Source organism: Liolophura sinensis, chromosome 12 (genome assembly GCF_032854445.1).
Source record: "Liolophura sinensis isolate JHLJ2023 chromosome 12, CUHK_Ljap_v2, whole genome shotgun sequence".
Classification (NCBI taxonomy): domain Eukaryota; kingdom Metazoa; phylum Mollusca; class Polyplacophora; order Chitonida; family Chitonidae; genus Liolophura; species Liolophura sinensis.
This window is the reverse complement of record NC_088306.1, coordinates 24,047,467-24,060,266: the sequence shown is the minus strand read 5'-3', so window position 1 is coordinate 24,060,266 and position 12,800 is coordinate 24,047,467. Positions and strand designations below refer to the sequence as shown.

At 40.1% G+C, this 12,800-nt stretch overlaps 1 protein-coding gene across 1 annotated transcript in view; it reads right to left on the bottom strand.

Moving 5' to 3' along the window:
- LOC135479812 (neuroligin-4, Y-linked-like) overlaps window positions 1-12,800 on the bottom strand; it is a 71,334-nt gene that overhangs the window by 23,777 nt on the left and 34,757 nt on the right. Inside the window, exons 2-3 of the mRNA XM_064759717.1 lie at window positions 3,505-3,663; window positions 1,105-1,290 (exon numbers count right to left, since the gene is read on the bottom strand). Of these exons, the coding sequence (XP_064615787.1) occupies window positions 1,105-1,290; window positions 3,505-3,663 (345 nt within the window). The remainder of the gene's footprint in view (window positions 1-1,104; window positions 1,291-3,504; window positions 3,664-12,800) is intronic.

Genomic DNA, 12,800 nt, shown 5'->3' with positions numbered 1-12,800 from the left:
TGCTTTGCTTGTCGTTAACCGCAGACATCAGCGTACCGTCTACTCTCCTGAGTCATTAATTATCAATAGGGGCACAGACATAGCCCAGACTCTTATGCTCTTTTACACGTGTAGATCATGCATATTTTGTCAACGTCATACTCAACATTATTCCATTTCTTTAACTATATTCAAGTTCATGGCTTTCCATTTTTGACGTTCGGCATTCAAGGAAAACATAAACGTAATGCCAAGATGAGATGAAAGACCGTAAAAATTTATTTGTAAATGTGATCTTTATTATCTCTTTCGATCTTTTCTTTCAGGAGAATAGGATATGTAATAATATTTTTGTGCGGTGTGTATTTCGGACCACCTCTTGGTATGTGTCGTCTTTGCACAGTAATGTTCTACATAAGGATGTGACGTATGTCTAATAAATTTATTTGAATGTAAATGTCAGATTTATGCATTATCAGATTTGCTTCCTCATCAAAACCTCAATACACAACTTTGACATTTATACAAAATAGCCCTTAGGAATAGTAAACATATTTGTGTAGTGAAGTTATTTTAGACGTAAATACATGTCTTTCTTCTTAAAACGTGGATAGTATAACCTAATCTAAGTGTACCATTTTGATTTGACGTTTCAGAACGTCAAGTTTCAGCTAAGAAAGAACACAGATTTGGTGTCTACGCTTCAGCGCTTCAGTGTTTATTGTTTCAAGCATTTGATGTTCTTGAGTACGGCGTAAAACACCAATCAAATAAATAAATAATAAATAAATAAATGTTTCAAGCATTTGTATAAACACTTCGCATAAAACCCTAACCCACTGTTCAAGATAGGAATAAGATTAGGAATTTTATGCGTTGTTTTTGTTAATCTCGACTATCGTATTCTCCACCTGTGAGTATTAAACGACGCGGTTCCTGAACGCGACTGGCTCATTTTACCGGTTACGTGTGACCATTTTACACTGTGGTCGCTCCCCTAATTTTGCTCTGCATGCTGTAGTCTTTGATGTGACATGAATATTTTTAGCATAACTATACCGTATTGACAAATCTTGTTTGCTGGCAAAAATGAAGCCCTGGCAGGCCACCAGATAAAATGCTCACCTCTGCTCATGGGTGATATTAGAAGGTCGTTCACTAAAGCTGCCCCGTGGCCATGACCAAATAGAGTCAGCTTATTGGGATTTCCTCCGAAGCTGTAGATGTTTTGTTTAATCCAGTGAACAGCAGCGGCGATGTCCAGCAGAGCGTAATTCCCCGGCGCCACGCTGTTGCCAGTACTCAGGAATCCTAAAATGGAAAAAGCGTATTGTTCATGACAATATTTTGGACGGAATACCCGTATTTCGACATGGTATATACATGTATGCATGAACAAGTAGGTGGGATAACAATTACCCCTATATTTTTATCTTTAGGATAGAAATACGGGTAAGTACAATTACATGAATTGAATGATATTATCCCAGTGGTTGAAATTAGATATTATTATGGCTATTTTCTGTAACTGTAGCGAGAGAGTGAGTCAGTGCTTAAGTGTCATTGTGATGGGCTAATTTGACTTTGAAATATAACCAGGTAAGTGGATATATCATTTCAGAAAAATTGGTTAAATTCCTTTGTGTGTATGACGGGGTGGTGAAGTCATCATGTGGAAAAATTGTTTCGCTTATTTTGGTGACTGACTCCATACTCAACATTTTCACAGAAAAGATTTAGGACATTTGGTATTTAGGAGAAAACCATCCAGTTTTGGCATGTTACTGGGGACATTTCCCATGCATCACGAACAGATATGAACACAATATTGAGGGAAGACATGTGACAGACTGACGATACGGCCTCATGAGCGGCTTTTATCGCCTTTTTGTCACCAAGGAACCACAGGCAGTGAGAGGGGAGGAATCCACAAAATACCCAGTTAAAGGCCGGATTTGAACTCGGACTTTGCTTATCGTGGTGACTTACTGATACACCTGGCCATGGGCCTGTTCCGTGAAGTTCAGAGACAGGTTAAAAATCCCGTCAGACTCATATTTACATTCAGAAATCAATCCGTCATCCGGCTTTTAGCTGGACGCTAACTAAATATATAATTTGATTGTTTTTTAACACCGCAAGTAGGAATGTTTCGATGATATGACAACAGTAGGGTTTATGGGTGATGTACACCGAAACGCCCAGAGTAAGTCAACGACGATCGAACGCTAATTAAAGAAACAAAAGTAGTCCTGTCAAAAGCATTGGTCTCACTCGCCGCTGTGCACTGAATTCAAATTTAAATGCTAGCCGGGTTTCCTCTCCCTATAATGCTGGTCGCCGTCATATAAAGGAAATAGTCTTGAGTACAGTGCAAAACACCAATCAAATAAATAAGTAAGTAAATAAATAAATGTAAATACCTAGGAGAGATTTCCTTGCCATTGGTATTTATCCTTGTTGCACAATGATATTCTCAACAAGGATGTGATGTATGTCTAATACATTCATTTGAATGTAAATTTGCACTTTATGTCGAAACATATGAATTTAACCTAAATTATAATAATATTTATGAACATATTAAAAATATAAATATGATCCAAATTGAGGTTTAATACATTTACTAGCTGAAAAGAACAAATTCTAGTCCAAAAATATTGATTAAACCTGTGTTACATCCTCAATTATGACATTATTAAACAAAGACTATAAATACCAAAAGGTGGTCCGTAATAGCCACCATACAAAAGTTTTTTTCAAGTGTCTTTTGCTTGTTAAGGAAAAAATATTGAAGAACACATTTAGGAAAAACTTTTCGCAATCTTTTATCTGAACTTTATGTCACTTTTATGTTTTCTCCACCTTTAAGAACATTTGTTTTTTTATTGAAAATGGACACATCACTCGGGACTTGCGTGTAGTCCTGCGACACGTTTTGTGTCGCATGGTGTCCAGATATGTTATTGTTAAAAGTATAGTCCTGTCGCTTCATTCATGATGTATAGTCATGATACGTCACTATTCCACATGAGGGAATATCAGTTCCCACTATTTGTCAATAAATGAACAAATACTACTTACAGCGCTTTTTAGGCTCGCTTTAGATCACTGTCACAACTAACAAATTTTGTGCAAAAGTCTTGAGGCCATTGGGGTCACGGTGATGAGACAGGAAGTCATGTTAGAAGATACAAGCACTATCTGTCAACCTATGTTTCCAATAATACTTTATACACATGAATTCTCTTTATCTAAAGTATGTACAACTTGATTCTAACCAAAACCTGAAGCAATGGTGAGGCTAAGCTTAAACAAGCCTCACAGACTCTATGACTGGGGGGTGGGGGGGGGGGAGCTTAAGTCGTGGCAGTGATGTAAAGCAACCGTAGAGAGTGGCACATGCGCTGGGTAGAGTATGTAAATGAATCTGCAGCATATGGTCTGATAGGCGTGGCAGTTGTCATCGCTGAGGATTTTAAACCAGTGCACAGAAACAAAGGCTGTTGGTTTTAAACCACTTACCTAAAACTCCCAGTCGGTAGTTTAGAGTAACTGTTATGACATTTCCAAAACTGGCGAGAACACTCCCGTCATAAGCATTTCCGGTTCCGGCGTCATAGGAATCACCGTGTATAAAGACCATCACAGCGAGGTTCTCTAACGGTTTGGACGAGTTGGCCTCTGCAAGAAAAGGAGATGGTTTATTATGATTTGTTGAGTGATTGATTGCTGGGTCTATCGATGTTTTGATAGCTGAATTTTTTTCTTATCGAACAAAACAGCAATATCCTTGTGTTGTGAGATACTCGATATAGACTTTTGTATTTTGCACCTCTCTGTTATCTACCAGAAACCAAAAATCTTAATGCGACATTGGATAAACAAAATGTAATGTGTGATATCTCGTCTTGAAAAAAAAAATGTCAGAGCGCTAACTTAATCAACGGGAGGCATTTCAGTGTTTATTTTTGGATTGTAAATTCAATTCATCATTTCATTCCAGGTTAATTTTGCATCCTCCTGCGCGTCCTCTATAAAGAAGTTAGCATCATCAATTATTAAAGGTACCCAGTTAGCCTATACCCGTCCATAGCTCGAGATACCCGATATCTTCTAACTCTCAATTCCCTTCAACAGGCCTGATGATACCGTGATAGCTATGATAGCCTTTGCCACTTACAGATTAGAAGTAATGAATAGACGGCCGTATAAATAAACAATGCTTTATGTTGTGCACCTTGTCATGTGTTCAGAACGTATTTAGATACTGAAAAATCTAAACAGGTATCTCATTCCACGACAAGATAAATAATCCTCCACCTGAACATAAAACGTTCAAAAGAGAGAGATGAAAACAAGGGTAAGTCTCCAGTATGCCAAAGGAGCTTGCCTCGATCTAATGGTGAAAGGCCAATGCTTTTCAGTTGCTGAGGCACACCAGATGGAGGTTCAAAACCGACCTTGGCCATTCCAAAGCTTTTACTGCCGCTGGGGCTTTGGTCACAATGAGCTGTCGAAGGCTCTCCTGAAACCACTTGCGTAGCATTGTCTTGACCACCTGTATCCCATCAAAATCATGTGTATGTAGGTAAGTCATGCAGGTGAAAAGTTCGTCAGTAACTTGCCAAAGACTGGTGGTATATACCGAACACTCCGGATTCCACCACCCATCACCGTTGTGTTAAAGTTTATTCAGAGAGCATACATTTTATATTTACGTATTAAAATAAAAATTATATTGTACAGTCATGCTGTGTCACATTTGTTACTTGAATACTTACACCCTCCCACTCAAAACAGACTAATTAAAAAAGTATTTGTGTGAGTTCATTTATCCATTTGTTGTGCAAGGCCATAGTTAAGAATTTGTTACCCATAGGATGGCGACCGTTAAACCGGATTGCTCGTTGTAAACCACCAGCATTTGGGTATGTGAGTGACGAACTTTCCGACATGTGACGTAACTCCCTATGTTAAAGGAAGACAAGTCGTTTTCAAGGAATATAAAACTGTGCAAAAGGCGACACACGCGCCGTCGACCGTTTCTTTGCCCCACTAAAAGCCTCAACGAATAGTCACCAGAGGTTAATATTAAAAGTTTCTCTCCAAGATCGGGATTGAACATGCACCAAGTGATGCTTGTATTTGGAGCCGCACACCTTACCACTTGGCCACATCAGGACCCTTTTAGAGTATGTAAGTAATTGTTTTATTGCTTTTGAATTGTGTTTTGCTGTATTCTGTACATGTAACTTAAAAACATGCTACCTGAGAGATATATAACAGCCTTTCTGCATTTTGTGGACGGTCGGTTGGTACGTTTGCGTGGCATTACTTTGAGACACGTTGAGGTAATATAGCAACATTTACATAAAGGCTCCATGGCACGTAATATTTTTGTCTTTAGCCTTGTGACATATTCTAACATGTGTGGGGAGTTAACTTTAGCGGGTAAAATTCCCTTTAAATTAAGGGTAAGCCTTTATCAGATCTTGATTGTCAGCTCGATTCTTGGACAGATTAAGTCCATTCGGATTTTTCAAAAATATTCCTCTTTATTATGCGACGACGGCCAGGGTTTATATTTATTTCACGAATACTTTAAACCTTCTACATGGCATGTACCAATCTTAGGCCATTTGGAGTATCGGTTGCCTAAGCTCCGGTCGTATCAGTGTATATGAGTCATTGTGATAGACAGAAGGGACAACGCCATATCCAGACTATTACGAAACTGGAAGGTATCTGACATCCCGCATTATCCCTTTATCCACGAGATTGAAAGATTGACTAACGCACAAATTGGTATTCAGACAGACGTGCTACGAGAGAGTCTTTATTATCACAAAATCGTTTGATATAATACCCATTTCTACGATCGGGGGACCTGATTTTATCTTGGCAATCCACCCGGACGTCTGAGGAAATTTGTCTTCTGGCAAAGTCGCTAGACAAAACTAAGTCTGCTTTGTCTAGATCATCGGTAATGGCGGCTGCTCAGTTGTAGGCAGTTGCCAACGCCGTCTTTCTTCCTCTGAGTTAATAGCGAAGCCAAGGTCTGACAAACGTCTCTCGATACTAATCTATGAAATTGATCTACTTGCATTTTGGAACAGTCTTTGCGAAAAGGCCACGGAGTCCTGCAGAGTGAAATAGCTTTTTACGTAGACGTGGCTGAAATGCAAACTAGAAGTTTTCTTTTGTGTTTAACAGGATGCCGGATAATTACGGGGTCACAATTCACACATTAACTTTTATGGATGCCAACAATCCCTGTCGGTTATGGCGTTATGATCGCCGTTTACTGGTATTTTACCTGTCAGATACCGAATTAAATCTGCAATCAGTCGAATTGCCAATTTCAGTGTTGATTTGGCACTTCAGATGGACAGTATTGAATTACAAAGTCTTATTGCCTCGGGTGTGAATAATCAACCCATTATAGATCTATTTCATTCTGGGCACAGGGGCAAATCACTGATGAATTGGAGTAACTATAAATAAACTATTCTAAACGCATTTGCCTACCGCGATAAGGAAGGTGCTCTCAGCTGGCAATCTTACAGAGACGGAAATCTCAAAAATCTTTCAAAAGTGACATTTCAGTTTCACTTTTTCTCTGATTAGGTAAAACATTTTCTGTCAAGGCCAGGGAAGAAGTTCTATTCTCGTAGAAATAATGTCTTACAATTTGAGACGAGTTGTTCAAAATTTGTATTGCACTACATGAAAGGCTGCCTCCAGCTGCTTCGCCTTTCAAGTACCCTTCTCCAAGAAATAATGTTTCGTGTTATAAGGGCTGTATTCAGCAATGGTGTATCACAGGCAATTATGTGTGCAGTTTTGAGCGTCCCACATTTTCTTAAACACAGACTCCCTTTCGAGAGACCAGCTTGAAATGTCATTTTGTTGGAAAGCAAGGAGACTCATTTCCTTTTGAAATCGAGGAGTCCTGCCAAGGACAAGTCACGTGACTGCCCTGATTTATTTCCAATCAACGACCAGTAACCCAGCAACGTATGACTCTAATTTGATAGAACCACGGTGGTTTGTCATTAAATTCCTTGTATTCAACTACGGGAATTTCAGGACATGTCTAGGACAAAGGGCAACGTCAAGAGCTTAATGCCTTATTAATGGCCGCTCCTTTTACGTCTGTCAAATGCAAAATGACGCGCAGACAAAGCCGACTCGCCAACGAGAAGGAAATCAGTTCATAGGTCAGTAATAGAGTAGAAAAGAATGGGACAAAACGACACTAAGCACTTGACCCTTTGTCGAGTTGTCAGCAGCCCGTTGTCTTGAAGCTGGCGTAAGCTTGGCCTACATTGGGTTGATATTTGTTGAGGAAAGTCACGTCTGTATGGAAGGCGCGCCACATAATGTATAACAGTGGTATGCCGCGAATAATGATATTTGGCGCATAGATTAACGCTATGCTAACGACTCTGGCGTGGAACCGTCCACGGCAGACCGGAAGACCATTAGTCTTCTATAAGTGGATTAAGGTGTCCTTGATTAGTCGGTCAATTTTGCGTTCACGGATTTGGGAAGTAGTTTCACAGCTAGATTGTATGCAACCAGAAATATTAGGAGCCCTCCAGGTGTATATGGAAAATATCCCTGGGTGGGGCGTGTTGGTATAACGCGAAATCAAATAAATATACCAAAAAAAATAAATGAATAAAGCCAAACCCAGGGGCCCCGTCGGTTATTTTTCTATGGCTTTTCAAATGCAAACAATGCTATGGTATCTCAGGAGTTTGTTTTGTAAACCTCCTCGTCAGGAACATATATCATAGAGAAGTAATGTATAACGGACGCGTCAAACACATATCTCCGTCATATAGCACAGTTATTTGTGAGTAGGTGGAGGGCGGCACCTGTGAGCATTATGTCTTGAAACATCGATGGTTATATGTAAATAGACACACAATTCCTCTAAACAACAAGCCCCAAAAAAAACAGGCATGCAATTGCATATCAAGTTTATCTGGAATTCCCTATTGGCCTGACATTCCGTGGTGATGCATGTTTCGTCTATGAATATGAGTATAGGCCTAAGTCTGTATACCATCATACTTTATATAACAATCAAAACAAATAATCGTTCCAGATCACGAGCATTCACTAAGACTAAAGCCGTTAAAGACGGATTTCGTGTTAATACTAAACAAAGATTAAAGCTTCACACTACAAGTGTGCTGCAAATGCATCTTTGAGACTCATTATGCTACGGATTAACAATCCATATTGTAGAATCTGTATAATCATTGTTTATTATTTGGTTATATTGATCACATCGGAAATAACCTGAGGCTTACATCGTGCAGCTTTCGGTGCCCCAGGCTCGATGTCGTGTTTGTCTTATTTATATAATCTTTACTTAGCCTCTTGAAAATCTTTACCAGTTGTCAATAATCGCATCAAGGTGGTCCATGAAAGGCAAATCACCTAAGGGCAGGAAAAGTGGCCACGCTTTGCATGCTAAAGGGGGCTTGAGTATTTACATCGGGAATATGGCGGGCGCGAAGGACTGTTCTAAAGACTACAGCCTATATCACGTCAGCTAAAGTGCTCTCCTGGAATACAACACTGCAAAAGACACTTCGCTGTCTAAGGCCACAAAGGATAAACTCTTTCACCCTGTTCACTAAAGATAAGTTTGGCTGTTGCTTGGGTGTGTTCAAATCAGTTCCCGCTCGGCTCCTCGGCAAAATGCTTTTTTGAACTGGCACCCAATGGGCATCGCCCGGGATCACTTTGCCTTGGGCTCTCCGGGATACTCTTGTATTGACTGTCGAGCAAGATAAAACCACTTTGTCCCCGCAAAATATCCTCTCTTAGTAACGCGCTTATTCTTACAGCTGTAGACAGCCATTCAGAGATTTTGTTGGAAATGTTCCGGTAAAATCGTTAATCAGATAGCCGGCGTTGTTCATCTCTTGTGTTCGAGAATCAATAAGGTGGTAGAGAGTGGGCTGCTAAAAGTCTCGTTTATAACACGTTGGTAGGCGAAATCTAGGCGAAGAACATTGGCAGGCTTTAGTAGGCGCCAGAACCACGGGTTTATCCGTGCGTCAGAGAGACAGGCAATAGCTTACATTAGACCATCTATGCCGTTAATCCGGAAATCAAAGTTTGGACTGCCCACAGACTACCAAGTAGGCCTTGTCCTAACCAGCTATTTACAGGTGTAGCAAAGACAGGGTTTTACAAGCGTAAATACTTGTTGTGGCAGTAACTCCATCTCTTTGGTTGTTATTCGGAAACTTACGATACATGGGCCTTTGCCAGGTTTCCACCCACCATAATGCTGGCCGCCCTCGTATCAGTGAAATATTCTTGAGTACAGCGTAAAACACCAATCAATTAAAAAAATAAATACAATGCATGAGACAGTGAAGACCTTTAAGTGAATTAAGTAAACATCTTAGAACAATGCATAAAATAAAAAGAGTTATGTTCTAGTTTTCAAGTAGATTAACAGGTACCTTGGACAAATTTATCTGGTAGTTTTGAATGAAAATACAAATCTCCGACTAATGGGTTGTACTTTTCACTAAAACATTTATATTCGTGACCTCTGCTCTAAATGTATTCTTAAAGATTCATCCCTTCCTTCTTAATCTACATACATATTTAAGTCTATCCACCGTAAGTGGGAGAGTCTTACAGCAACCTGCGGATGGACGTGGATTTTTCCCGAGGGGTCTGCCCGGGTTCCTACCACCATAATGTGGCCGCCGCCGTAGAAGTGAAAAATGTGTGAGTACGACGTGAAATACCAATCAAATAAATAAATATTCAGGTGTATAAATAAATATTCAGGTGTATAAATAAATATTCAGGTGTATAAAGCGGGGTGAAGATCAAACGTCAGAAAAAGTTTGAAACATTGAATAACCGCTATTACTTTTAATCTCACACAAAATAGTTGTTTTCTTCGTTCCAATATATGTTGATGCACTGTCAGTATGTTATAGCAACTGATTTCCCAACAATACGTGTAATTTGTGTACCTTTCATAACACGTGTATACCTAAAATATAGAAATATCCAAGGGAGTCGAGTAATCAAAGGAAGATAGGGCAACTAACTTCTAGGCAACGAGATCTCACGTTACTACCCATGCAGTCTTTAGATCACCTATATGTTTCCTGTTTGGCAAACAATTCCCCTAACACTTTGTCGACCCCAAAGCTCACCTCACTTAACCTATGACATGTGCTCGATGATGTCCTCATTCATTAGATTAACAGTAGATAACATCAGTTTTGTATGTAACATACTTATAGCAAACCAGTGTCATTTTAAGCATCACACGGAGATCAAGCAAAAATCAACATCGTTATAGTATGCACAATGGTTAAAACACTGGCAGCTTGCGTAAGCTAACAAGCGCGTTAACATTGGACGTAATATTCTCAGATTACACCCTTGGCGATCACTTTCAAAGCAGCATCCATCTCTCTTCCTGGCCTTCGAAGGCATTCAAGCTCAAAGTCAAGTCAATTCATTGCGTTCTGAGTTAGCCAAATTACAAAGCAGCCGACGTGATCTTTTATCGATAAAACATGAATCGGAGTAGTCATTTAATCGCCGTATTCCCGCGGAATGAAGAGAGCGGAAGACGATGTTTATCCCTGTTACCAGAGCGTCACAGGCCCTTTGATACGTCATTGAAAGTGTCTGACACCGGGTGTGAAATCGACAAGTATAGTTCCAGTCGCGACGCCTGTCGCGTCAATACCACAGCGATTAGCAGATAACAGCTTTGAAGGATAACTGAATGGCTTAAAGAATTCCCCCGGATTTGATACTGATTCGGTGGTAGGAAAACCCTCAGATCGATAGGCACATACCGTGAAGAAAAAAAAAAAACGGGAAGGCTGTTTGGGAAAGGATTGAATGCGGTGACATTTATCATCAATCCCAGTGCTCAGCTGCATTCGCTGAAGCCACGGCAAATGGCTTATAAACCCTTCTCAATCAAGGTGAAAAAATGTCTGCGAATAGAACGTATTTGATATGTCAGAAGAGCATATATACATTACTATAATTAATATACTCTACAGACGAAAATGGACATAGCTGGCACTGAATTGGGTGGTGCGTTTTTTCTTCATTAAATTGCCAGCTTCCTGTCCTGCGTATTAAATTCATTTCTTTACTTTGTCCACAATTTTTCACAGCTACTTCAGTACGAAAGTTATTTTTGGCCATTTACTTTTTTGTGGCGTACACCATATTACATTTACAGTTTATGAAAGCAAAGCAATGTTTGAGGTTATTTTGTGGTTATTGATTAAGTGGCGTTTACTATCCAGTGACAAATTTGCATATTCCATATTTCAAGACTTTAATAATGGGAACATTTCTGAAACTCTTTTTTCCACATTGAACCTTTTCTTTTCACGTTTGTTTCTTTGCATTAAAGGGAGTCAAAGGAAATAAAATCGTTATATGCTTTTCTGTTTTTTAAATGTCTGGAATCTGCCTGTTGGATGATCCTTAAATCAATGGCGAAAATCTCCGGACTTCCAACCGCTAATCTTTTCACCTGTATCCACAGTTCTAGGCACTTCAAAGTGGTATAAAGCAATACCAAACAAAACAAGGAATAAAAAAGAAACTGCTGTTAGATTAAAATGACTATCGATAAACGGTTTTAAGTACTGAAAACACAACAAAAGAAACTATATCCTTAGTCTGCGTTAAAACGGAGAGGCAGGTTTAGTTAGCGGAAAGTAACGTGGAAGATAACGCACTATTACATTTCACGTAAATTTAGCAACATCAGCTGACTAACAGCCAAGCAGCCCTATGTCTCTGAAGTCATAGAGTTAATTAAGTTTGAGTAAAGCTACCAAAAACCTTTGTGTCAAAACAGACATTCGTATACCAGCCGTCAACCAAAATGGACGTTCCAGGTCAATATTCGCAAGGCCTATTGAGGCCCTCTGCCGGGAATATTACCCGCTTGGCTCCCTGGGAACTCTACGCACACCTAGCCATACGCATAGACATTAGAAACAGTGACTCTCATCTAGTTCAAATATCTGTCATTACCACCTAAATCACAAATGAATTAAATGGAGTGACACATTTGCTCTCATGTGATTAGTGTGATTGATTGATTTATATGATTACTGTTTTTACGCCGTACTCAAGAATGTTTCACTTATACGATGGCGGTCAGCATTATGGTGGTAGGAAACCTAGCAGAGGCCGGAGAAAACAACGACCATCCACAGATTTTGCCATATCTTCCCACGTACGGCTGGAGAGGAAGCCAGCATGAGCTGGACTTGAACTCACAGCGAACGCATTGATGAGAGGCTATGACCCTGTCTTCTCTCTAAGTAGGGGGCCTCCGTGGCTCAGTTGGTTAGCGCGCTAGCGCAGTGTAATGACCCTGGAGCCTCTCACCAATGCGGTCGCTGTGAGTTCAAGTCCAGCTCATGCTGGCTTCCTCTCCGGCCGTATGTAAGAAGGTCTGTCAGCAACCTGCGGATGGTCGTGGGTTTCCCCCGGGCTCTGCCCGGTTTCCGCCCACCATAATGCTGGCCGCCGTCGTATAAGTGAAATATTCTTGAGTACGGCGTAAAACACCAATCCAAAAAAAAAATCTCTCTAAGTATAATTTTGGCCGTATACAGACGCTCTCTGGCGTTTCCTACCTGCTAGTTTCATACGTTAATGTGGTGTGTGGGATTTTTCGCCCTATATTCGTGGCAGGCAAATTTTCAAAATTTATTAATCGAAAAGTCCACGGTGGTGAACTCTTTCACAAGACGGATATGGCTGACTGCGTG